Raw genomic sequence first — 27,536 nt, 5'->3', positions numbered from 1 at the left:
TTAGAGTGTTAGGATTATAAACATAAAACACTACGTTGTTTTTTCCCCCTCCTCCTATCTTCCCCTTCTCTTCCCTCTTCTGAAACAGTGGCTCACGAATCCCAGGCTGGTCTACAACTTACTAGATACTCGAGACTGGCCTTGAGCCTCCAATCTTCCTGTACCTCCCTCCCTCTTGGGATAGCCATTTTTATAGGCCACATTCTGAGGCCAGCCTCAGCGATATAGCCAGCCGTGGTCTGGAAAACAAATGTAAGGCCCAGCAAAGGAGCTACTGACGTATATCGTATGTGTAAGTATAAAAGACACATTTCAAGTCCTCCCAGGAAGTGTGGCTCAGCTTTTATTACCTGGATGTTTCCTGTGTCCGTCTATTTAGGTTTTTTTTTTTTTTTTTTTTTTTCTTGAGAGTAACCCAGTTTGAGGTAGTTAAGATGTCTCTCTTGCCTAAACCCTCTTCCTACAACTTCCCATATTAATTTGTTGTTTTTCACTTACCAAGGGGGAGGGGACCAAAGATTCTGCAACATCAAGCAATTTAAAAATAATGGAAGAGAAATCAACCAAGCGAACTCCTGCATCTCACAGGCCGTGACCTTACCCACGTCCTCTTTAGAGATAACATCGAGAGTCCGGCAGTCAGAAAGGTTCTATCTGCATGCCTTGCTGCCCAATCGGGATGCCCTTACCTGTCCAAGGGGAGGCCTTAGTTTCTTTAAGCGACAGTCTCTTAGGCCAACCAGAAGTCTCTAAAGGTGAAAGCCACCAATCGGACATAAGAGGGAGGAAAGTTCGGGGTTGCACCTGCGTACGGTGCAACTCATGGGAGCTCCCTCTCACTTCACCAATCGGAACGCGGGGCAGCTGGGCGCCGCCCACCGGGCGTGGAGAGAAAGGCGGACCGGGCTTAACCTGGCTGCTAGAGTCCAGCCCAGGGCACTGGATCGTGCGGCTGTTCCCATCGGACTTGCGGCGCCCGTCGCGTCGGCATTGTAACTGTAATGGGCACCGAGGGGAAAGCCGAGAGGAAACTGTTGTTTCTCTTCACGTCTGTGATCCTGGGTGAGTTTCCAGAGTTCTTGGAGGAGTAGGTGGGTCCGGTGAGAGGTTGGAAGAGGGCGATCCCCACGCGCCGACGGGAAGGGAGGAGCCCAGAAACCTGCTTGCCTGCCTGCCTCGCCCTAGGAGTCCACTCTTCCGCCCGGGTCTGGTCACTCTCCATTCCCCTCCCCCACATGGAGACTGGCTGGCTCCCCTCCTCCAGCCAGTGATCTGTGACCCTACCTCCTACTCGGTGCCGGGAGTACCCTCTCTGCGGAAGCACCAAAAGTAACCGGGAGGGTCCACGGTTCTAGGTCTCCCCTAACGTCCCAAGGACCCTTCCCACACCCAACTATTTCGCTAACCATTTCTCTCCATTGTATGCTCCTGGGAAGGTCTATCCTGCCCCTTCCGACATCCTCTGATGTCTCAGAGAAACCTTGAGCTTCTCACCCAGACTTCTTGACTCAATGTCCTAGAAGGAAATGTAATGAGGAGGGGTTGGATGGGTATGGAAGGTTTCTTTTCTTGACTTTTGTAGAAGTGTCTCTCTTGCTAAGTTGTAGACCTGGGGTTAATGCCGTGGTTCAGCGTCTGAAGAAAAAATGAATTCCCTAAAAATTCTCAGATTCAGAATTCCTTTTCTTGAATAGCTAGCGAGGAGTCCTTAATTAAGGTTGTTGACTGAATGAGGATTCCCTGGGGGAAAAGTAGGTCTGTTGGTTGGCCGGATCTCCCTAGCGCCAGAACTCTGCCCTCCCCCTTGCCCGGAATGGGAGTTTTTTTTTTTTTTTTTTCTTTGTCGACTCCTTTTCCTGCGAAACAACCAGGCTCGCATGCTAGGGCATGAATGTCTCGAGGTGTGTTTGTATGAGGTTGAGTGTGAGGTTGGTTGGTTGGTTTGTTCCCTTGGTCAGTGTGTGTCAGCACCTGTGTATTTATCTGTCTCATTTCCCCCGCCACCACCCTTTGGAGCTGAGGACCAAACCCAGGAACTGGGGTGTGCTGTGTCTGATTCTTGAGTGTCATACACTACTGTTGTTTTGTTGGAATGTGTTCCGCACGAATGTCTTACCCTTCGAGGTTCATATTTTAGAGAGGGTAAAGGAAATTAACCTTTACAGGCAGTAGTGCTGTTTTCTAAAGACCGAATGTTTTGATACCTTTTGGGAGAGCAAAGATAAGACTTCTTCCCCAAGATGGAGAGATCGAGCCCTTGTTTCTCATTACAACTGTAAAACCTTGGAGTGTCCAAGACAGTAGGTGAGTCTACTTCTCCATTCTACAGAAGAGAGGAGTCTAGAGAGAGGAAATGGCCTTTCCAGTTTACAAGAAGGTCGAAGCTGGGGGTGGAACCAGAGGCTTCTGACTCCCATTCTGTGGGAGTCTCCGGCATAAGAACTGTCTAAACTACCGGTTCAGAATCGGCTGCCTTGTTATTTAAAGAAAAATTCCTCCCAGCTTCTTCTCACTTCACCTCTGAATTCTGTTTCCCCGTTGCCCCTTCCTTTCTTTGCCCCAGCTCTCCCTTGTTTCTTTTTTGTTCATATCTTAGATTGTTAGCCACACCCACATTCCTGTTTTGTGTACTGTTTCCTCTGGATCGGTGACTGAAGTTGTTAGGCTTATGTAAACTTCTGGAGCTGCTTCCTTCCAACCCTTTTCCCCTTCTTCCTTTTCTCTTCCCCCAATTTCCTATACTGATTCTAGTGCACACCATCATAGAAAGGATTGTGACAAGATCATTTGGAGCAAGCAGCCATGGTTCAAGTGAAGTTGAGGTGGTGCATTTGCTTGGCGGGGCAGTGGGTCATTGAAAATAACATGCCGGGGGTGGCGGTGGGCGGAGGAATACTCGGAAATCAAAATAGATCTGGGGGAGGGGAGCCATTTGGTTAATGCAAAGGAGGATGACAATGTCAGGCAGGCCACTCATCAGGAGTTCTGGCTTTTTTCTCTGTCTTGTGACCTTAGGCTAGTATCTCAGTCTTTTCTACTATAAAACAGAAGTAATAATACTTGTCCTCCGCATGTTATGAGGATCAATGGGGGTAATAGCTGCCCTACACAGACATGAAAGGATCACCATGGCACAGCGTTACCCCTTTGGATTTTGTGAGGATGTAAGGATGCTCTCTAGACTAGGTCAGAGGAAGCAGGAAAAGTTGTAAAGTGGGGGCTCTTGTGGGGGCATCTGGTGGGAAGCACAAACAGCTTGCTCCAGTTACTTCTTTTCTCTCTGAGTTACTTCTCGCCATGGGCGAGGTAGTTAAGTATGAGCCCAGCCCGCTAAGTGGACGGCTCTTCCAGCCTGAGACACACCGTGGGCAGGATACACAGACCACAGTCAGGCTGGGAGAGCTGAGCTTGGGGGGTGTGGCTGGTGACCCAGAATGCTGCATTTCATTCCCTAGAGAACCTGAACTTGGAAAAGGTTCAGGTACAAGCAGGGGCCAGTGGATAGGTCAACTTTTATTGTATCTAAAAGTAAGACAGAGTTGGAATGCTGACTTTTTCTACACCACACACACACACAGCGGAGACACACCACTTTTTTCCTTGATTTTTATCAGAATTGGGATGTTTTCTGTTTGTGCTTTTAAAGAAAACCCTTTTGAGTATTTCCAACCTTCGGTCAGGTCCAGACCTCCCCCAAAACCATGGTTTGATAAGTCGTGCTATTGTTCCCCCCACCCCCACCCCCCAGGAAAAAATGGTTCTCTTGAAGCTAGAAACTAGTGAGTAGCCACCTCTTCAGGAGGAAGTGCCAGGCAGGATGCCAGCAGGCTTGGCTCTGGAAGGCTTTCGTCAGTGATACTTTGTCATCTTTGTGACCTGGGCTTGTCAAGGGACCCTAGCCTCATCCTCCTTTGGGCAGAGCTGCTGTGGTTCCAATGATTTGTTTATTCAAAATGCATTGGTTGATAGGGTTTGAGATTCAGGATCTATCAAAAGGTGGAGTAGCTCACTTCTACTCTCTTCTTGCCCCGCTTCTCTACCTGCCAGAGTTTCTTATGTATATTTTTCTACTGTTTGGTTATACAAAATGTATAACCAGGCTTGGAGTGTGCATTCGATTACATCTAGGTTTTTAATTAATATAGCCTGAAGATATCTCTCTTTCTCTCTTTTTGTTCTTTTTGAGATAGTCACTGGGTGGTAGCCTTAGCTGGCTTGAAATTTGTTGGGTAGACCAGGCTAGTAGCCTTGAACTCACAGAACTTGGACTGCGTTCTGTTTTTTACACTCTGGTATTATTGAGGATATGGTCTTGGCTGCTTGGCTCTGCCACCCTCTGCACACAGCAGGAATCCACAGGGGAGGCTGCTGACATGCCCTCTCCCAAACCCCCAAAGGTGGGTTGAAGTGCTACACGCATGTTATGTAGTAAATTAGGAAGTCATGGGGCTTGATTTTCACATCTGTTGGATTTCAGACTAGGAAATCTTAAAACTCACGGGCTCAGCTAGGTGTCCAAAGCAAAGGTTAAATGAGAAAGAAGTTTCTTTGGATTGGGAGGAGGGTGTGGGTAGCAGTATGAGCAAATGCATATTGGGGTTTTCCAGGCATTGAAACCCTGGAATTCATCTGCCTGGGACTCCCTGATAAGCAGAGTTTCTGTCCAAAGTCCAGCATGTGTCATTTGTTTTACGGTTTTGGGGGTGGGACTAGAGGAAGCAGCTGGCTGGCAGGAAGTTTGATGCCAGGTCCCTTGAGCGAGTGCTGTCCCTGCCGTCAGTGGCTATCCGTTGCTCTGGGGGAGGCGGGGGAGGGGGTCTGAACAGGTAAAACTGGAAAGTCTGCAAAAGGCCGGAGGGAGCCGGGGAGTAAAAGCCACCCCTCCCCCCATGCCCTAATCAATTCTACCATCTGCAGAGCGTTGAGCCTGCTCTGTAGTAGGACTCAGTTTCCCTCTTGCTCAGGTATTGTATCCAGGCACTCCAACATCTAGAAAGCTTTTGAGAGGTCTTCTGAAGTTCACAGCCACAGGCTGGCTGGCTGGCTTCTCTTTCTCAGCTTCCTTCTTTTTTAAAAACTAGTAGCATAAAAGCACCTTGGAATATTCTAATAGTTAACAGGATGTTGTATAAAGAGAAAACAAAGGGCTTCCTATTAAAACAGTAGAAGGAAGTAGCTGCTTTGCCCTGGGCTCGATACTCTAGTCCAAAAACACCGACGTTGGGGTGGGGGGTGGGGCCCTCTGTTCAGTATCTGAAGTCTCCGTGGAGGTTCAGAGACAATCCAAATCAAGAGCCTGGGAGGACTGAAGCCGACTTATTTCTTTGTTTCCAGCTTGAGCTCCAGCTGGAATATGCGGCTGGGCTGTCAGCTAAGCAGAGTGAGTTGGGAGTGAAAGGCAGGCAGTGAGTTTAGCATGGGTCAGTAATGTCAGCAGGCTGAGGCAGGACTTGTAAACAGTTTGTGATGGTGCCGTTGTATCAGTGCATTCTGATCATGTGCACACTTTCTTTCCTCTCTGCCTTTATCCCATTTTACAACCATCCATCTCCTTTTCTCCCAGCAGGTTTTCTTCCCGATTTCACCACTTTCCTTTTATTTTTTATTTTTTTAAGAACTAATTTTTTTCTTTTCTTTTTTCTTTTTCTCCAAGACAGGGTCTCTCTGTGCAACTTCCCTGGCTGTCCTGGTGTTCTGGTACTCACTTTGTTGTAGATGTAGATCAGGCTAGCTTTGAACTCAGAGCTCTGCCTGCTACTTCCTCCCAAATGCTGGGATTAAAGGCATGCGCCAGCACACCCAGCCTAGGACTACTTTTTTTTTTTAATTTCATTTTTTTATGTGTATGTGGAGGTCAGGGAAGAGCTAGTGTGAGTTGGCTCTCATCCCATGGGATTGAACTGAGGTTGTCAAATTCGACGGCCACTTCTTTACCTGCTGAAACATCTCATTGGCCTTCTGCTCTGCTTGTGTTTCTGTTTTGTGATCCATTGAGTTTAACCAGGGCCTTGGTGGTGGTAATGCAAGCTATTGGTTCCTGAGGAACACAGCTGTGGCAACACCACTGTAGCTTTTCCAGTAGCTACTGAGGGAGTGAGTGCTAGGAGACCAGAAGCTCCTCCCCATCCTGACCAAATCTCAGTAGGTCCAGACTTGTGCAGGCAAACACAGCTAGCTACCTTAACTCAGGTTAAGCGTGAAACTGGAGTACATTGCCTAGAAGACAGCCTTTCAGGCTGGAGAGATGGCTCAGCGGTTAAGAGCACTGACTGTTCTTCCAGAGATCCTGGGTTCAAATCCCAGAAACCACATGGTGGCTCACAACCATCTGTAATGGGATCTGATGCCCTCTGCCTCTGGTGTGTCTGAGGATGACGGTGCACGTACATAAAATATAATAAGAGTATGTATAAAGAGCCTTTCATAACTTCTCTGCATTCTCCAGCTGGTACAGCTTTTAAAAATCTATAAAATTATATTTATTTATTGTGGTGTATGTGTGTGTGATTGTAATGTGTTGAGGTGAGCTGTTGCGTGTTTCTTTTCACTTCCTGCCCTGTGGGACTTGGGGGTTGGATCCAGAGTTGGGAGAAAGCGCCTTCACACGTCTCTTCAGTTTAACCTCTTTGACATTCTTTCCACTCCCCTTTCTGTGATGTCCTCAGAGCCTTGGTGGGGATGATTGTAGATGTCCCATGTAGAGATGAATACTCAGTAGTCATTTATTTTCAGTATCTCCGTCTTTAACCACTGTCGTCTGCAAAAGGGAAGTTTCTTTGGTTACTCCTATAAACAGTTAGGAGGCCGTTGCATCGAGTGTTCATTTAGCAGATTAAAGTAGCAGGTCTCATGGCCTATGGATGGTGACTGCCCAGTTCTTTTGATGGAGTCTGTGGCCCTGCGCATAGCCTCCCTCCTGTGGAGTGGTACTCTGGTGTACTCAGAATGTAGTTGATTATTCCTATAACAGCCCGGCCATTATTACATCAGTGAGCCTGGTTTGCTTGGTAGGTTGGGATTATAGCATACAAGGTCCACAGCTCAGTAACACTGTTTAGCAGTGGAGTCTTACTGTCTAGTTCTGGTGGGCAGCTAAGAGCAAACCTTCATAGTTTTGGGGCCCCTGGGGCTGCCTGACCAAGAATTATATAAGGGATTGTTATCTGTGTTTGTCACTGAGATTCCTACTTAATGACCTATTGGCTTCTGGAATGGGCATTATCCATCTTTGCCTCTATTCATATTTTTTGTTGGTTTATTATTTATGTGTATATGAGCATATATGTTTGGGTGCCCGAGGTGGCCAGAATTGGGCATCAGATTCCTTGGAGTGAGAGATACAGTCAGTTGTGAGCCACATGGCTGGGTATTGGGAACTAAACTTGTGTCCTTTGCTGGTGGTGATCTGTTCCCTTAACTGCCTGGCCACCTACCTGTGCTGTAGGGTGAAGTGGGGAGAAAAGAAAATGGAGGGAGGAGGAGGAAATTAAAATAAAAAAAATCCAGGGCTGGTTCAGTGGTTAAGAGCAGTGACTGCTCTTCCAGGGGTCCTGAGTTCAATTCCCGGCAGCCTCATGGTGGCTCACAGCCATCTGTAATGGGATCTGATGCCCTCTTCTAGTGTGTCTGAAGACAGCGACAGTGTACTCATACACATAAAATAAGTAAATAAATCTTTAAAAAAAACCACACACACAAAACCCCTGCCCCTAAAACCCTACTAAAGTAATGGAAGTGTAGTTGGTTTCTTTGGAGGCTGTTTATAATCTCTCACCAGGAAGCCTGAGACAGGAGGGTGGTGAGTCAGCTGGAGTCTTGTCTGTGCCTACAGAGTGAGTCACTCTCAACAACAAGAGTGATAGCCTGCTCCAGGTAGGCGAAAGGGAAAATGAAGCACTGTATAGAAAAATCACAGTACTCTTAAACTGAAGCACTTCCCACTCCTTCATTCTAGGCATCTATGGATGATTGCTGTGCGTAAATATCAAAGCTTAACTTCTCGGTGGTCCTGCTTCACTTTAATCCCAGCACGTGGAAAGCAGAGGCCGGCAGATCTGAGTTCGAGGCCAGCCTGGTTTACAGATAGAGTGCCAAGACAGCCAGGACTACGTAGACCTTGTATTTACTGGGAAAGAACAAACAAAAACAAAACCTGAAACTTGAACAAAGGGCATGAGTGTTGTCACAGGCCCTTAATCTCAGCACTCAGAAGGCAGAGGCAGGTAGGTCTCTGGGTTGGAGACTAACCTGGTCTACAGAGTGAGTTCTGAGACAACTAGGGCTATACAAAGAAACCCTGTCTCAAAAAACAAACAGAAACCTTGAACAAGCTCTGTTGCATTGTATGATGTACGACTATGCTATAATTTAGCCATTTACTTTTTAAAAAAGGATTTATTTGTTTTATGTATATGAGTATACTGTAGCTGTCTTCAGACACACCAGAAGAGGGCATCAGATCTCATTACAGATGGTTGTAAGCCACCATGTGGTTGCTGGGATTTGAACTCAGGACCTCTGGAAGAGCAATCAGTGCTCTTAACTCCTGAGCCATCTCTCCAACCTCATAGACATTTATCTTTTATAAATATAATTTAGTTTCTTTTTCTTTCTCATTCCATTTAACAATAAGTTAATTTTATTATATATTTATCTTTAAGCTTATCTTTGATTATCAGGGAAGAAGAGGGATTAAGGGACATTTGAACTAGATCTTGAAAAGTAGACGGGTTTTCTTTGCTTGGGCTGTGAGTTTTGGAACCTCAGAAGGCAAAATGGAAATACTTGGCAAGAGATGGCTTGTGGGTTGAAGAACACTGGCTGCTCTTCCTGTGTTTAATTTCTAGTACCACCCTGCAGTTTACAACCATCTATAACTCCAGTTCTAGGGCATCTGAGGCCTTCTGTGGCCTCTACAGGCATATGTTACTTACATGGATGGTACAGACATACTTACAGGCAAAATACCCATACACATAAAATAAAAATGTTGATAATTGTAGATTTATGTTAAGTCAATACATGATTAGACAGGGAGAAGAGGTGGGAAAAAGGAGAGGAAATGGAAGAGGAGGGGTCAGGGAGTAAAATGGAAGAGGAGGAGTCTAGGGGAGGAGAGGAAGGAACCGGAACAGGAGGCCTGGAAATACAGCAAGAGATAAGGGATCTCCTAGAGGGGACTAGAGAGTGTAGTGGTAAATTTGCCCGATATAGACATGCTGCTTGTGTTCCTAATTACTGAGTTGTGTTTTCATTGAATGGGTTTATTTGAGTTGAAGAGGATATTGCAACAGATAATAGTAATAATGATAATAATAATGATGATGATGATAATAATAATAATGACAATAATAATAATAATAATAATAAAAATAAAAAACATGGATAGAGTCCCTAGTACTAGTAAAATAAATGCAAGCAAACAAACAAAACCCAGAAGAATTGGACAGGCCTAAGACCCTTTCTTACCTTCTTATGAGGTAACTATTCTAAGCCTCAGTTTCCTCGTCTATGAAATGGGCTGAGAGTCTGGGGAAGTAGCTAAACATTTGCTGTGCAAGCATGAAGACCTGCATTTGATCTGGAAAAGCAGTTTGCCACAGCTGTTCATTCTATCATTCTATTGTTATTTCTTCGATGACTGATTTCCAGGGCTAGCTACAAAGTCAGTGTTACACCTCCTTGTCTCCACTTCTGAGGTTCTGGTTGCCTGAGGTCAATCTGGGATTGAAAATGTTACAAGGATGGGCTGGAGAGATGGCTCAGTAGTTAAGAGCACCGATTGCTCTTCCAGAGCTCCTGAGTTCAAATCCCAGCAACCACATGGTGGATCACAACCATCTGTAATGGGATCTGATGCCCTCTTCTGGTGTGTCTGAAGACACCTACGGAGTGTGTGTGTGTGTGTGAGTGAGTGAGAGAGAGAGAGAGAGAGAGAGAGAGAGAGAGAGAGAGAGAGAGAGAAATAATATCTCTTATGGAAATATATGGTGGCTGACTTGTTAATATTTTGTGACTGTTCCAGTTCCTGTCCTCTTACTCATGTATGTTCATGTATGTCCCCATTTTTCGTTCTCAGTGTCCCCCTGACATCTGTGCTCTGATATCCTTGTGCCCTCCTCCCCACAGCTCACATTTCTTTCTCATCTGTTACCTCAGTTCACCTTTAATGTGTATGTGAACATTCTTCCCGTTCTGATACAGTGTGCCACTGTTAACTGATATCAGGTCCTTCTCCCCCTCTTCCTCCCGTCTCTTTCCTCCTTTCATAGAGCTGGGAACGGACCTCGGGGCCTTCTGCAGCTAGACAAGTGTCTGCCGTCACGCTGCACTCAGTCCTGGCCTCCCTCTAGTTTCTGGCCTTGTGTTTGCCTCTCCTATTTATTTGGCTGTGTTTCTTCTTGTAGTCTATCTGATTTTCCTCCCTCCCTCTTGTTTTGAGACATGGTTTCACTCTGTAGTCCAAGTTGGCCTGTGCTCACCCTTCTGCCCTGGTTTCCCAAGACCTTCCTAGCTCCTCTTTCCTCTAGAGTCTGGTTCTCAGCCTTGGGTCTCAACCCTTTCACAGGGGTCAGCTAAGACCATTGCATTACGATTCATAACAGTAGCAAAATTACAGTTATGAAGTAGCAATGAAAATGATGTTATGGTTTGGGTCACCACACCATGAAGAATTGTATTAAAGGGTCACAGCATTAGGAAGGCTGAGAACCAACTACTGCTCTAAGTTATGATATTTCAGATATATCTGTTTATTTCAGAAATATAGAACATGGGGCAGAAGAGCTCAGATATTGGAGATTGCCAAGTGGAATCATTCTTAGAGATTTCATAATAATATGCTTGGGCTATTTTATTATTTATACATTTTATTTTTATTTATTTATTTTTTAAAAAAGATTTATTTATTTTATTTATATGAGTACAGTGTAGCTGTCTTCAGACACGCCAGAAGAGGGCATCAGATCCCATTACAGATGGTTGTGAGCCACCATGTGGTTGCCAGGAATTTAACTCAGGACCTCTTCTTAACAGCAGAGCCATCTCTCCAGCCTTAAACATTTTGTCTTTAACCGTAGCACACAGAAGCCACAGGAATGTTGCCCTATGTGAATTCCAGGGGAGCATTGACTGCACATCGTGTCTGCGCATCATTTCATATGTTAATTTTATATTTTGGAGATACTTGGCCAGTTCAGACTGATCTAAATTGGCTTTGGGGGTGCCACAGTGTTATTTTGTTTGTTTCCCCTTAAGGTAGGAGTTTATGCAGCCCAGACTTGGCCTGTGTGTAGCTGAGGAGGAATGACCTCGAACTCCGATCCTCCTCCCTCCCGAGTACTAGGATTACAGGTGTGGGTCATCATGCCTGGCTTGGTTTTCTTTTGTTTTACATTTGCCACTTCATTTGTTATTTTCATTTGCAGAAGGAAGAGGGAAAAAAAGTTAAGGGTTATCTTTTTCTCTAAAACATGAATCATAAGGACATATATGGGTTATATTGTCAGCGCATGTGAAATTTTGTCTAAAAAAACCAAAAGTGTCAGCCAGAAGACTTAATGGGTAGAGAGGCTTGCAACCACACCTGTCAACTTGAGTTTGATTTCTTGGATCACGTGGTGGAAGAAGAGTTCCACAGATTGTTTTCTGACCTCCCTGTGGGCACATTGGTATGTGCGTATCCATACACACAGGCAAGTCCATACACACTGGAGGTGGGGCATTAGAGCAGTTGATTGATTCAGTATCACGTACTGGAACCAGATAATGTGAATTCCAATTTTAGCTCTGCCACCTACTCGTTTTGTGACCTTGAGCAAATAAATTTCTGTGCCCCACTCACTCATTAGAGACCAGAGCTATAGGTGCATCTGTCTCATATAATTAGTGTACAGTTAGGTGAATAAATCACTGAAGGGCTTGGAGTATCTGGCACATAGTGAATATTCAGAAGATGTTTGCTGACATTGTTCCTTTAGTCGGTGGCTTTCCTGGTCATGCTCTGTTTACAGTTCAGATGCAATGAAGTCACTGGTAGAGCAAGCTGACCTGTTTCTTTGCAGGCATGTCCTCGCACCTTCTTTCTATGCATGCGATGTGCAGATATGGGTGCACACGGAAGTCAGAGGACGGCTGTGTTAGTTTGCTAGGGCCGGTGTCACAACAGATACCACAGGTCGCATAGCTTGTCAAAAATATTCTCACAGTTCTGGATGCTGGAGGTCTAAGAAGAAGGTGCTGGCTGGAATAGTCCTCCAGGAGACCTCCTCGCTGGCAGATGGACCTGCTCTTGTCGTCTGTCAACATGCCACATGTTCCAAGTATGCCTCTCTGTGCCTCTGTTATGGGGAGACCAGCTGAGTTGGAGTCAGTGATAACTCATGTTAACATTATTGCTGCTTTAACGATTCTGTCTCCAGATATGTCCTCTGAGGTATTGGGAGTTAGGATGTAAGTTTGAGAATTGGGGAAACAGTGCAGCCCAAACAACATAAACCTGTTTGGAGCTTACCTCAAAAGCAGTGTACTGGTCAACGAGTTTCTTTTCCGGCTGACTGAGTGTTCATGAAGTTTTGTTGTTGTTGTTTTGGTTCCTCTTGTCATAAAAACAATGAAGTGATTGGATTCTCCTCCTTTCTCTTTCCCACCCCCCCCCACCAAATAAAACCCACTTTAAAAAAAAACTTACTCATTTATTATATGTGAGTACACTGTAGCTGTCTTCAGACACACCAGAAGAGGGCATGAGATCTCATTACAGATGGTTGTGAGCCACCATGTGGTGGCTGGAATTTGAACTCAGAACCTCTGGAAGAGCAAGCAGTCAGTGCTCTTAAACTCAGAGCCATCTCTCCAGCCCTAAAACTCATTTTTTAAGCAGTTCTCACTTGTGGTTTGTTGTGCTGTTTTGTTGTCTTTGAAACCTGGCCTCATGAAGCGCAGGCAGGCTGGCTTCAGATGTACCAAGTACCTAAGGCTGGCCTCAAACTCCTTATTCTCTGGCTGCTCCTTCTCAGGTACCGGGATTACACTTATGTGTTCCTGTGACTAGCTTTCACTTGATTTAGAACCACAGAATGAATGAGGGTGATGATGTGTTTTATTGATACTGGTGTCACCTCAGTGACCAAGTGGTAATGTCTGACTCTCTTCCAGCCCTCCCGGAGCTCTCACCTCCCCTTTGTGTTCCGTTGACTCGAACCAGCCAGCACAGGCATTTCTCTCTCCCATCTCTTGCTCTTTTGGACCTTGCATTAGTTTTTCTGGCTCTTCTACTCTTGGCTCTCTGTCCTTTCCGTGGAGGTCTGCGGGTACCAGTGTGCACCCCTAGATGCAGGAAGCAGCCTCTGCCATTGTGTGTGCAACACCTGCAAGCTCATGGCATCCCAGGTGCAGCCTCAAGCCACTGTGTGTGCAACACCTGCAGGCTCATGGCATCCCAGGTGCAGCTGTTCTTTCCATTTACAAACAGTGGGAATTATGGGTGGAGAACATAAATATTGTTTCAAGATGATAACATTTAAAATCACTTTGTAGTCTGGAGAGGCAGGGTAAGCAAGCAATCTCAAGCACAGTTCTAGCACTCACTCAGAAGGCAGGGCCATGAGGATTTCTGTAAGTTTGATGCCAGCCTGTTCTAGACAGCCACTTCAAGGACGGTCTGGGCTACATAGTGAAATACTGTTTCAAAAGACTAAAACATCAGAATAAAAAGAAAACCCCTTTGGTTTTCAAATGCAGAACTGGGCTGGAGAGATGGCTCAGTGGTTAAGAGCACTGACTGCTCTTCCAGAGGCCTTGAGTTCAATTCCCAGAAACCACATGGTGGCTCGCAGCTGTCTGTAATGGGATCCGATGCCTTCTTCTGGTGTGTCTGAAGACATCAGTGTACTTATATATAATAAATAAATAAATCTAAAAAAAATTACAGAACTAAGGGGTCTGGAGAGGTTAAAAGTACTTGTTCTTCTAGAGAACTGGGGTTGAGGTCCCAGCACCCTCATGATCATTTCCTACCATGATGCTTTGCCCAAACAGCAGCAGTCATGTCTGGTTTGTTAGTCTAAATATTACTAAATACTACCCTAGCGTAAGTCCATAACTCCGGTTGCAGGGGATCCAGGGCCCTCTTCTGACATCTGCCTAGGTTTTATGACTTGTGAGATGGCTCATCAGTTTAGAGCCGAGTTTGGTTTCTAGTTCCAGCGTTGGGAGGCCAACAACCACCAGTAACCACAGCCCCTGTGTGTGCATCTGTGCCCTCTCCTGGCCTGTGTGAAATAAGAACAAAACCTTACAAACAAAGACAAGACTAGGTTTTAGGCATTGGGAACCTTGGCAGAGTGCTTGCCTCACACGAAAGGATGAAGCCTTGGATTCAGTCCTCAGTGATGCATGAAACACGCATGACGGAGTATTCCTGTAACCCAGAATTCAGGAGGCCACGGCAGGAGGTACAGAAAGTGGAGGCTAGCCTGCTAGCCTGGGCTACATGAGACCCCATCCCAAACAAAACAAAAAGAATTAATAATTTTAGTTGTCTTCTTCCTGAAGCTAGGACTTAAAAAAAGTGTGCTAGTATTAAAATATTACAGAGATTGGATTTTGAAACAAGCCTGTTTTTGGCTGAATTTGCTGTTCCCCCATCTGACATTCCCATTTAAGAATTGGACTTGTTTTTGAAGATTAAAACCTCAGCAATAGATAGTAAAGTGGATGGTCTGCTATGACCTAATTTGTTTGTGTTCCATGACACTCAGCACTATGCTAGGGGTTGAGTAATATTTAGATTAACAAATCAGACATGGTCTCTGCTGTTTGGGCAATTACCGGAGCGTCATGGGACTTTTATACATAATAGCAGAGTTCTGGGTTGGGTCCCCCCCCTAAGACAGAACAGCCCTGGCTGACTGGACACTTACTCTCTGTAGACCAGGCTGGCTCTCAGACTCAGAAAGCCACCTGCCTCTGCCTCCCAAGTGCTAGAATCAAAGGCTTGAGAAACATTTCAATGGTGTTTTTGCAGGGGATAATGAAAGAAAGCCTAGGGAAGAGCTTCTAAGAGGACTAGGGTGTGGCTGGTTATTTCCCGGAAGGAGGAAAAGGGACTGGTGCCTACCAGATAACCAGGGGAAAGGGCGTTTCCCATAGCGAGGCAGCTAGAGCGAAGGCAGGGATTGGGAAACAGCTGGGAAGTGGTTTTTTGTGTTGCAACTGCAGAGTTCGTGAGAAAATGGGAAGCTTATCAGAACTCAGATAGGGCTGGGATTCCCTTGCCTATCTGAGTATTTGCATTTTGCCACCGAGGCAGTGTGGTGTCATCACAGACTGGACTTCTGATTGGATCTGCCAGATGGCTGTGGAGTGCTGAGGTTGAATAGCACCACCTTGCAGTTGGACTGTATATATAGGTTTGAGACCTTGCCAGCCTTCCCTGTTACTTGGTCTGTGGGCAGCTTCTGTTTTTCCGTTTGCTTGGTTAGTTACCTGGTTTTCGCTGCTGTTGTTTGTTTTGAGATAGGCTCTTTCTATGTAGCCCTGGCTGGCTTGGAACCCACTGTGTATTCTGGGGTGTCCTGGAACTCACAGGGATCCTCCTGCCTATCTTAAAGGTTGGTTGGTTTTTTTATTTGGCAGGTTTCTTAACTGCTCCAGGTCTCACTTGTCCACGTTGAAAATGGTGGTCCTGAGACTGTCTCAGGATCGCGTAGCATTCGAGCAGCTGTTTAGAGCACTGCCTGTCCACTCCAGCTGGGACGGAAGATGGGGAGCCCAAAAGGCTGATCTTCTGTGTTGGGAGTTTCAGGAAAGGAGGTGTATGTGCTTGCGTGCACCTGCAGCTCAGCATTGGGGAAGCTGAGGCAGGAGAATTTTTGAGTTCAAGGCCAGCAGTGAGCCCATGTCTCTTTCACATACAAACACAAAGCACCCGGAACAAAAACGAAGAGGAACTGGAGCTGGAGAGATGGCTCGGGGCTTAAGTGTGCTGCCCCTGCAGAGGACCGAGGTTCAGTCCCAGCGTCATGACTCATCAGTGCCAGTTCTAGAGATTTTTCACCCCTCCCCGCTTCCTCTGGCTTCTCTGAGCACGGCACACATACGATGCACAGACATCTGTGCAAGCAAAACACTCAACACATAAAAGAGGAATAAATGAAGTCACCAGAAAGAGATATGTTGTTTGCTTGTTGGTTTTGAGACAGGTTTTACTCTGTGTAGCTCTGACTGTCATGGAACTTGCTCTTGTAGACCCGGCTGGCCTTGGACTCGGAGATCCACCAGCCTCGGCCTCCTGCGTGCTGGGACTAAAGGCATGCGTCAGCACACCTGGCTTTAAAAATAAATTTTTTTTTTTAATTTTAAGATTTATTTATTTTATGTGAGTACACTGTCGCTGTCATCAGACACACATGAGGAGGACATCAGATCCCATTACAGATGGTTGTGAGCCACCATGTGGTTGCTGGGATTTGAACTCAGGACCTCTGGGAGAGCAGCCAGTGCTCTTAACCGCTGAGCCATCTCTCCAGCCCTAGATTTTTTTCTTTTAAGTAAGTGAAACTTTATAATGGGAAGGATGGAATTTCCGTGTTTTGATTTACCATGTAAGAGTATGTAGCGGGTCAGAGGTTAAATTAGAGGTTGGGATAGAGGCGGTGTCCGTGAGGGAGATCTGGGGTTCAAGCCTCCCTTGTGTACTGCTCACTGCTTCTTTAAATGTCTGGTCAAAGAAAACGTTGATGTCGGAAGACGAGGTGTGACTAGGGAAGCCGTGAGTAGATGGACTGACAGTAAGACAGGTGCCTCTTTGGGGCCTCGTGTTGGTCAGATGCTGTTCTCAGCTCTTTGGAGTTGGTTTTGAGATGGAGTCTCACTGTGTATCTCTGACCGTCCTGGGACGCAAAGATCCACCTGCCTCTGCCTCCCGAGGGCCGGGAGGACAGTGTGTGTGGCACCCCCGGCTCAGTGCTTGATCTATATTGCCCTGTGTAAGCTGCGCTTTGTAGAAGTGGTTGTCATCTCCGGTTTACAGACTGCCAGAGTGTTCGAAATGGCTGACGTGGCCTGCCCCGTCACACGGTCAGGTAGGAAGCACAGCTGCGGTGGGTAGTCTGGTTCCAAACGCAAGTAAGGGAATGAGAAGATGTGGGCCAGATTGGTTGAGATGTCTTTGGATGAATAGGAAGAGCAAGTGTGGTGCTGAGGTTGGATTTGAATTGTAGGCAGGCGTGGTAGACATTACTTTATTTTCTTTAAAGATTTATTTATTAAATGTAAGTACACAGTAGCTGTCTTCAGACACCTAAGTCACTGCGTGATTGGATGGAGGTAAAAGGAAAATTTGAGGGAGTTGACTCCCTGCTTTTGCCATGTAGGACCTGGGGACTGAACTTGAATCACCAGGCTTGGTAACAAGTAACTATACCTGCTTGAGCCATCTCAGCTCCCCATAACAGACTGAGTCTCGGAGTAGGTGGGGCATAGCCAACAGGCATTTGTGCAGTGGAGGGAGCTGGATAGACATTGAAATGCAGGCCCCTGTGTTTTTACAGAAGACAGCATGTGGTACAGTCAATCCCTGGATTTTTTAAAAAAGATTTATTTATTTTATATATGTAAGTACACTGTAGCTGTCTTCAGGCACATCAGAAGAGGGCATCAGATCCCATTACAGATGGTTGTGAGCCACCGCGTGGTTGGTGGGATTTGAACTCAGGACCTCTGGGAGAGCAGTCAGTGCTCTTAATTACTGAGCCATCTCTCCAGCCCTTCCCTGGCTTTTCAAGACAGGGCTTCCCTGTGTAGCCCTGGCTGCCCTGGAACTGGCTGTCTAGATCAGGCTGTCCCGTAACTCACCAGAGATCTGTCTGCCTCTGCCACCAGAATGCAAAGCTTGTGCTATCACCACCACCTGGCATCTTTTTGATCTCATCATTTCGAAGGAAGGGCTCAAAAAACAATTTTGAGGGCTTGGGAGCCGGGGATAGCCTAGCAGGTTAAAAGCACTTGGTGAGTAAGCCTGTTCAAAATTCAGTCTCCAGAACCAATGTTTAAAAAAAAAAAAAAAAAATTCAAGATTTAGGAAGCTTGTGGGCCAGCTGGCCTGGAGACACATGGCAGGAACAAGAGCCGGTGTGGACAAGATGGAAGGGGAGACTGAGTTCCAGACCGGCATGTGCACACACCCTCCTAACTAATTAATTACCTGATTTGTGGGAAAACTTCATTCACTGTCAGAAGTGACTGAGGAATGACTTCCATTCATACACACACTGTGGCTCTTGTGTGTGCATGTGAATTTCAGAGGCTGCTTCTCGGCTTAATTAGATGTTCGCTTCTATTTTGGGTGGGGTCATAGGTTGGGTTCTTGGGAAGCCGCCTCTGAGATATGTTATCACACAAGACACGTTATTAGGGAGTGTTCTTTGGAGTCACACCTGTGGAAAGAGGAGGGGGGAAACTAGATTGGGCAGGAGGAGGGGCTGGGGTACATTGCCGTCTCTACCTCCTATTCAGGTGTTGGGAAGTGAAGTGGGGTCTTTACACCACATCCCTCCTGTCCTTGTCAAATAATGATCTCTGGGTGCTCCTGCCCCTAGTAGAAAGCAGGGCAAGGCAGTGTTCAGCCAGCTTTGAGCCCGTAACTTTAGGAAGCACTCCAGTAGCTGTGGGGGTAAGTTCTTCGTTTCTAGTGAGAAACCTGGTTCCAGCATCTGTGTGGATCACAGAAGGTAAATCGAGAAACTTCTGAGGCTTTAGAACAAGGTTCCCAGCATCCAGGCGAAGTGAGCTTGCCTGGAATTCACTGCATAGACCAGGCTGGCCTTGAGCTCACTGTGTAGACCAGGTTGGCCTGGAACTTGCATCAGTTTTCTTACCTTTGCCTTCCGAAGGCTGGGATTAGAGATTACATTTAACTTTTTAATGTATTATTTGTGTATGTACCCATGTGTGTCAATGTCAAAGGACAACTCTGTCAAGTTGCTTCTCTTCTTTCATCTTGACATGGGTTCTGGAGAGACCAAACTTTGATTATGTTTGCTTCCTCAAGTGGGAGGTGCCTTTTCCTAACTGAGCTTTTCAATCACATTGCCGGGAAGAGTTTCTAATTTAATAGGGTTATTTGATTTAATTTCCAGATCTATTGTTAAAATGAGTATGAGTTCAACATTAAAATTATAATGAAAAATATGCAAAGTTAAAGTATTAGAAGTAATTTATAGGACTTCCAGATGTCCTGAGTTCAATTCCTAGCAACCACATGGTGGCTCACAAGAGACTATAATGGGATCCGATGCCCTTTTCTGGTGTGTCTGAAGACAGCTACAGCGTACTCATATAAATAAAATAAATCTGTTTTTAAAAAGTAATTTATAGATCAATGAGTTGGGGCTTTTAAAAAGCAACATCTGGGCTGGGCAGTGTTGGCAAACGCCTTTAATCTGAGGCAGAGGTGGGTGGTTCTCTGAATTTGAGGCCAGCCCGGTGTACAGAGCAAGTTTCAGGGCAGCCTCAGCTAAACAGAGAAACCCTGTCTTGAAAAAGCAAACCAAACAGAAGAGTGAGGGTCGCAGAGGTTACAAGCGCATGCTGCTCTTGCAGAGGACCCAGGTTTGGTTTTCTGCACTTACATGGCAGCTCACATCTGTCTGAAAGTCTTTTTTCTTCTGACCTCCTCTGACATGTTATACATACGTGCAGGCAAAACACTCACAGATCTGGGACGCTGTGTATCACACAGGACTCTGTGTTAAGGAAAGCTCCTGGGATGATCCACACGTGTGGAAAGGAGAAAGGGACAATCTGGCAGTGGGAGCATCACCTCTGTAGGTGGAGATTTGAAAACAGGAATGATCCTTCAGAGATCTCCCTAATCTGAGTTAGAAAGATGGAGTATGACACAGCAGAAGTGGAAGTCCCAAGCCAGTCTGGTCTACGGGAAGATCCTTTCCCAGCAAAACAAAACAGAAACAAAACCCGACACAAAATAATACCTCGACTAATTCACCAAATTGTGTCTGGTTGAAGTAAATGCACATAAAAGTCCTTTAGGCCTGGCTGGGTGTGTGGCTCGCTAGTAAAGCACATGCCTATGATGCACTAGGCCCTGTCTTTGATCCTCAGCACTGCAGAGACCAGGAAAGGACTCTTTAAATAGTGGTGTCAGGGCGTGAGGAAGACAGAACTTTGGAGACCATCTAGTTCAAACGCCTACGTTTCGTATAAGAAATAGGCATCTCCCAGGCCAAGACTATATTCAGTTCTGTGGGTGTTTAAATAAAGGAAAACATTTGCATGCTTGCACTGTATGTGTCTGCGTTTATCCAAGGACTCATACTTAAAGCTACAAATAAACATGTCTCTACACTTTGAAATAAAGGTGTAGGTGCTTGTATATTTGTGTGTGTGTGTGTGTGTGTGTTTGAGAGTGCGTGTGTTCACAGGGCTCTCTGTCACTAGTGTGAGGACTTACCTGTGAACCCTGATAATTTTCCCACTCCTGTGTTATTTTTCCTGGTATGCCTCTACCCACAACCTGTACAACCTTTTCTTCATTTAGCAAATGTGCAATTCTAATGAGGCGATCTGGGATCACCTCTAGTCCTCACCGACTCACAAGCGTCTGTGTGATCGAGTGCATCTGTCTTTACTTGTAGTGTGAGTTCTGCATGTAAAATTAGGGTAATAACTCTTGTCCTGCTGGTATGTCGGGCTTGTTTCAAAGATCAAGCAATGTAACATCTCTGAAAACGCCTTGAAAAGTAACCAGTGTTGTATAAATATCAAGTTGCTGTATAAATATCCTCATCCTCACCTCCCCCATTTGCCTCCAGCTTGCTGGCTCCCGGCCAGGACTGGTTTTTTTGTTTGTTTGTTTTTTGGGGTTTTTTTTTTGTTTTGTTTTGTTTTTGACAAGTGTCTGCAGTGTTTTGTAGAGCTTTCTCTGAACCATGATGAAATGTCATTCTGGAAGTTCCCTTTAAACCAGTAGAGATTTAATTAGAGTATTGGGAGCCAAAGAGGAAGCCATTAAAAATAGAAGTTGTACTTGAAAGAAATGTCATATTTTCCACCCATAGGAATGGAACTGGTAGAGCAGAACCTATTAAAAATGTTTAGGGTACCCTCCAGCTTGACTTTCCTTCCTTTCACCTTATGCCCTCAGCCTCATCTCCTAGATCCGTCTGTTCTTCCTACTACGTGGCAACTCTTGTCTCCTGATGGGGTCTGTCTTTTTTTCCCCTTAGGCTCTTTGGTACAAGGCAAGGGTTCGGTGTACAGTTCTCAGTCTGACGTCCAGGTTCCTGAGAATGACTGTGAGTTGGGCAGAGCTGTGGAGGGTTAGGGCGGGGTCGGAGGGCGTGTATTCTAGCTTGTGGTTTCGGGGCTCCATCTTCCATTTTGATCCTGTCTGCAGCCGTCAAGTTGTCCTGTATCTACTCTGGCTTTTCCTCTCCCCGCGTGGAATGGAAGTTCGTTCAAGGCAGCACCACTGCGCTTGTGTGCTACAACAGCCAGATCACAGGTAAGTTGTCGGGAGTTGCTAAGAGTTGCCCAACCTGGATTCCAGGGGTGGGGGCACACCCTGGAGCTCAGAGCTCTGAGTACTTCCCTTCAGTGGAAGATGGAGAATGTACCTTGGGGGCCATGTTCATCTTAGTTTTCCATTTGACCCCGTCTCTGCTCTCGCCTCCTGGTAGTTCCCTACGCAGACCGAGTCACCTTCTCATCCAGTGGTATCACATTCAGTTCTGTGACCCGGAAAGACAATGGAGAGTATACTTGCATGGTCTCTGAGGATGGTGGCCAGAACTACGGGGAGATCAGCATCCACCTCACTGTGCTAGGTATGTGCCACCTAGTCTCATGGAGGCTTAAAGCTAGTGGCTTCTCTGAACCTGATAGCACACTGCTAAGCTTTAGACCTTACGGATGGTGAGGATGTGGAGGGGTGAGCCTCCCGGGGTGATAGGAGCTTGGTTGATGCTGTCATCCTGGTTTCTTACCCACACCCATGTAACGCTCTTGCCCCTTGTATTCAGCCCCTTTGTAATTTTATTGTCTCCCTTCCTAGTGCCTCCATCTAAACCAACGGTCAGTGTCCCCTCCTCTGTCACCATTGGGAACAGAGCAGTGCTGACCTGCTCAGAACACGACGGTTCCCCGCCTTCTGAGTACGCCTGGTTCAAGGACGGGATATCCATGCTCACGGCAGACGCCAAGAAAACCCGAGCCTTCATCAATTCTTCATACACCATCGATCCAAAGTCAGGGGATCTGGTATGAACGGGGAGAGGCTAAAAGATGGGGAGTGGGAGCGGTCTCAGGACCCCTGGGAGTAGAAAGATGCAGTAGGGCTCACTTAGGGTCAGAGGACGAATAGGACAGGTGCCTGATTTATCTGAGCAAGAAGCCAGCTTATTCTCTTCCTCTAGATCTTTGACCCCGTGTCAGCCTTTGACAGTGGCGAGTACTACTGCCAGGCACAGAACGGGTACGGGACAGCCATGAGGTCAGAGGCTGTGCGCATGGACGCTGGTAAGAGTGTGGCTGGGGCCTGAGTTTGGGGTGTGATCGGAGGCTGGGTTCCATGCGGTTGATGATGGCACCACCGGCTGCATATCAAGGCGAGTGACCCCCCCCTTTGTGTCTCACAGTGGAGCTGAATGTGGGGGGCATCGTGGCAGCCGTCCTGGTAACGCTGATTCTCCTGGGACTCTTGATTTTTGGCGTCTGGTTTGCCTATAGCCGTGGATACTTTGAAAGTAAGTATCTCCCCTTGGAAGCTTGTTGGTTTGTGGTAGGCCAGGCTGGCCTGATGCTTTGCCCTCCCAACTCACAGTGATCCTCCTGCCTCAGCCTTTCAAGTGCTACTGTACCCAGCTGGAAGTTCCTTTATCCCTGTGTTGTTTGTGGGTGCTGTCTGATTAAGGGCCTTGATAGCATGCTGTATGTGTGGCGCCATCTTCCCAAGGGAGCACAGCTACTCTATCTAGCTCATATGAAGAAGCACATACTGCTTCCCCTGAATTACCATGCTGAGTTGTGTTCTGTTCTGGTACTTTCATGATTGTTGTTCCACCCCTCCCACCTCCTAACACTAGATAAGAGAAAAGCAAGGATGGGGGAGAGAAGAATTAGACAAAATCCTTGAATCTAATTTCTGTCCTTTTGTTTCTTCTTTGAGCATAACTCCTAAAACCTCAGCTAATTCCCATGTTTGACCAGCAACCAGCCCAACCCACCTCTCAGGGGGCATCTATATACACTCTGAAAAGTTCTCAGAATTCCAAAACTGATCTGTAGCTGGTAAAACCACGCCTCTACCAGAGCATGAGGCAAATCATAGTCCACTGCTTCAGCCCCATGTCTCTGCACTTGGGATTAAAACATTCTTATAATATGCCTGTATTTTGTAAAGAAAGTAAAATTCCAGAATTGTCAGTACACATTTTTTTTTTTCTTTTCTTTTTCAGGAACAAAGAAAGGGTGAGCACAGTGATGTCCCAGGGTTCTCTCATGAGATCATGGATGTGTGTGGTTTGGAGCTGAGCTGAGCCCCAGGGTGGGATCTGAGCAGGGTTTGGGGGAGGGGGGTGTGGGAAAGGGGTGGGAAGTAGCTGTTTTGGAAGGAATGATACCTACCTAGACTTCTGTTGTCTCCTGAGCTTGTCCTGTCTGCTGCCAACACCTTCCTTCTAAACACTCAGTTTTTCTGCAAGTGTGCCTCCATTCTGGCCCCTGATGTTGGCAGGGATACATTAACTGCTAGGGCTTGAGTGTCTCTTATTTCTGGTTTGCTCACAGAACTGCACCGGGTAAGAAGGTGATTTACAGTCAGCCCAGTGCTCGAAGTGAGGTGAGTGTACCTGCCCAGAGGAGGGGAGGCTTTGTGTATCAAGTGGGTGTTTCTAGCCTGTTTGTGTGTTTGTGAGCAAAATGAGACAGTGGAGTTGACTGGGATTTTTTATCTCCCTAGGGGGAATTCAAACAGACCTCATCATTCCTGGTGTGACCTGCTGCGGCTCATCTGTTGTCCACTTGCCTTACTCAGGTGCTACAGGTTCCAGCCCCTGCTGGCTGTAGCTGCACAGGATGCCTTCAATGTCTTCTAGGTCCCATGGGACCCCTTGCTTTTATTCTAGCTAGGATATGAATTTAACGACATCAGCTATTTCTCCCTCTTTCCCGCCCTTCCTCCTTTTCTTGCCACCACTGGGTGGCCTGAGACTAGTTACAAAGTTTTCATTCCCCATTCCTATGTGGGATTGGACAAGAGTCCTAGACTAGACAGTAATAATGACTAGGCTGACAGGAACCCAAAACCAATACCTGGCTGTAAAGGCCTCTCAATAAGGACTTTAAGCCTAGTTCCCCAGCTTTCTCCTCCCAGATGGGGTGCCAGCTGCTCTAGAGTGGGGACTGGAGAAAGGAGGGCTGAGGCATTTGGTGGTGACCTCAGGTGTCTAGTCACTGGAGCCTGCTCTTCTGTCTCCACAAATGTGCCACTGGGATTCTCCTGGATACAAGTAAACTGACACCGTGTCCAAGCCAGGTGGGAGAGCTCGGTTAACTCCCAAGAGACTTGGAGTGAGAAAGATTTAAAGATCTGAAGAAAAGGCTGGAACTGGTAGCTGTCAGTCACTCTTCATTTGGCTGGAACTACTGCACGGACTCTTTTAAGATGTGTGTGTGTTATAGTCTTGGCTCTTTGGTGGGCTCTGTGTGTGTGTGTGTGTGTGTGTGTGTGTGTGTGAGAGAGAGAGAGAGAGAGAGAGAGAGAGAGAAATTAGTTGTATATTATAATTGTTATATAGAAGGGCTTTCTAGCTCTTTGGCAAGGTTGTGTTTCTTTTTGTTTATATTTGACAGATGTTGCTGGAAATAAAAACTTCATTTGACAAACTTTGTCAGAAGTGGGGGAATGTTTTAGGGACTCCGGGCTACTTTTTATAAATACATGAAAGTTCTGCTTCCCAACTACCTATGGCTGGTCCCTGGGACTACGTTCTTAATTCAAGGCAAAGCTTCTAGACATCAGAACCGAGTTCCGTAGTCTTGCGCTGCTTGGGCAAAGGTGGTGCAGTGCTGAGAGGAAGCAGCTCTTCAGTCAAGTGGGGGAGGAGTCCACACACTCTCCTGCCTGCCTTCATAATGGACTTCTGAGAGTTCCTCTAGTCATTTATTTCTTGAGACAAGCGGGAATTAGCAAGATAGGTCTGGTGGTCATTGCTCTCTAATATTCCAGGCCCTCTCTCAGCATCTGGAGATTAAAAACTCACTAAAGGGCCTTCCATCAGCGGTAGCTTTCCAGAGGAAATAAGATCCAAATGGGCAATAAAGGAGAAATTTGAAACCGCCAAGTCAAGGATAAGTTTCAGCTGGGTGGGGCTGGGGTGGGATTCGTCACCCTTATAGTAATCTAGAAAAATAATCCCCTTCCCCCCTCCCCCGGGACTTTGGATGAGTAGCAGTCAGTCACAGTTGGAGTTCACCTCTCCAGGTTAGCATATGCTTTGGAAATGCCGCCTCCGGTTTCATTTTACAATGTCAAAACTAATTTTTTTAATGTCCACTTCTCACATTGATTTTGTTTAAATCCCGAAGTTCTGCATGCAGTAAGAGTTGGGATGGAAGGAAAGCAAAAGTTAGTAAAGTGCTTGCCTAGCGTACCAGGAGCCCCGGGTTGGATCCCCAGCATTGCGTTAAATCAGGTGTGGTTGTGCACACTTGAGATCCCAGTGTTTCTGAGACAGAGACGGCAGGATTAGATGTTCCAGGTCATCCACAGATAAACAGGAAGTTTAAAACCATCTTGGGCTACATGAGACCTTTTCTCAAGACAAAAGCTAAAAATGAAAAGGTGAAATTAAAAGGGAGAAGGATTCAGATTCCACAGTGACCCAGACAACTGCAGTCTTTTTGGCTACTTGAGATGAGGGGTGACTGTTCCTGTGCCTCCTTGATATGTTTAAAATTCTTTAATTGTGTGTGTGTGTGTGTGTGTGTACTGGTGTCCAAGGAGGTCAGAAGAGGGCACTGGATTTCCCTTGGCCTTGAATTATAGGCAGTGTGTATGCTGGGAGCCAGACTTCGGCCCTCCGAAGAGCAAGCGCCAGGTGCTCTTAGCCACTGAGCCAACTGTCCTATAGCCATCACCTAACAGCTACATTTTAGAAATAGATACATTTTTATTTAGCTGTATTTTCATAGGCTTGTGTGTGAGTAAGGATGGCCTAGAAATTGCTGCTATATTAAAGACTGTGGGGTGGAGAATGGATATGATTTCCATGAGATAGACTTTGATGTGGTACACAATGGGTTTTAAGCATGCATTTGTTCCTGTCTTACTGTTAAGGTGACATGTACAATGTTGCATTATGGTCACAGTGACATTAACACTCATGTAAAGGCTTAGACAGCACTAAGGGTTCAGGAAGAGAGCCCTTGCCTAGCGTGTGAGAGGCTGGTTTCTGCTGCGGTAGAGAGAAGAGGAAGAATGAACGTTTCTCTCATAACTGCTGCACTTTAGACATCTCAGACGTCAGCGCTGCTGTTTCTATTTTGGCAGGATCTGTAGAGTAAGGCCAATGGTTGGGAAAATGGAAGGGAAGGGACTCTGTCGGGAGTGAGGTGACAGTTTTCCCTAGGGTACATGAGGACAGTTTAGCAATTTAAACTATTCCATTCCATGTTGGATTTTTCTAGGTTTTATTGGAGACAAAGTTTCTGTGTAGGCCTGACTGTCCTGGAACTCATTCTGTAGACCAGGTTAGCCTCAGACTCAGAGATCTGCCTGCCTCTGCCCCCCAAGTACAGGGATTAAAAGTGTGCACTGCCACCACTTGATACTGGATTTTCAAAGTGCCAGAGAAGGCATAATCAGTATACTGGAGAAGCTTAAGAATTTAGCTTTTTAAATTTTTTTTTTTAATTTAATTTATGGTGCCCATGAAAGCCAGAACAGGATGTCAGGTCCTCTGCAACTGGAGGTACAGATGGTTGTGGACCCAATTATGGGAATTCGACCTGGTTGTCTGCCAGAGCAGCAAAAGTGCTTTTAACTGCTGAGCCATCTCCCCTCCCCCATCCCCACACCCTTCTCCGTCTTCCTGTGTAGCCCTGACAAGACCTGGAACTTCCCACATAGACCCGTCTGGCCTTGGAACTGGAGGCTTTCTCTTGCATCTTAACTGAGTGCAGGGACGGTAGGCCTGGTAGAGAAGGCTTTTTGGTAAAGAAAACTCCATACCCATTGTGCACGCTCCAAGAGAATCCCAACGGGCCTTGAATAAGGACACTAGGAAAGGCTTTAGGAAAGTAAAGGGCTGGGTATACAGACTTGCAGAAGAGCACTTGCCTTGTAAACTGGATTCAATCCCTGGTACATTAGGAACCAAAAAAGCAGGCAACTGTGGGCCCATCCCTCCTAGGAAACATGAAGATTAGGAATTCAAGGGCTTTTTTTTTTCCAGACAAGCTGAGTTTGAGATCAGCAAAGGCGGACAGTGGTGGTGCACGCCTTGAATCCCAGC

General features: G+C 46.2%; 1 protein-coding gene across 1 annotated transcript; it reads left to right on the top strand.

Moving 5' to 3' along the window:
- Positions 1-935: 935 nt before the first annotated feature.
- Positions 936-24,876, top strand: F11R (F11 receptor). Its single transcript, XM_080929297.1, has 10 exons — positions 936-1,062; positions 21,249-21,317; positions 21,419-21,526; positions 21,702-21,848; positions 22,076-22,281; positions 22,437-22,539; positions 22,659-22,766; positions 23,478-23,490; positions 23,809-23,860; positions 23,981-24,876. The coding sequence occupies exons 1-10, from the start codon at positions 1,002-1,004 to the stop codon at positions 24,014-24,016; spliced, it is 903 nt and encodes a 300-aa protein (XP_080785423.1). The 5' UTR covers positions 936-1,001; the 3' UTR covers positions 24,017-24,876.
- Positions 24,877-27,536: the final 2,660 nt, after the last annotated feature.

The sequence above is a fragment of the Micromys minutus genome, assembly GCF_963924665.1.
Source record: "Micromys minutus genome assembly, chromosome: 1".
Lineage (NCBI taxonomy): Eukaryota > Metazoa > Chordata > Mammalia > Rodentia > Muridae > Micromys > Micromys minutus.
The sequence above is the reverse complement of the archived record's forward strand: the minus strand, read 5'-3'. Positions and strand labels throughout refer to the sequence as shown.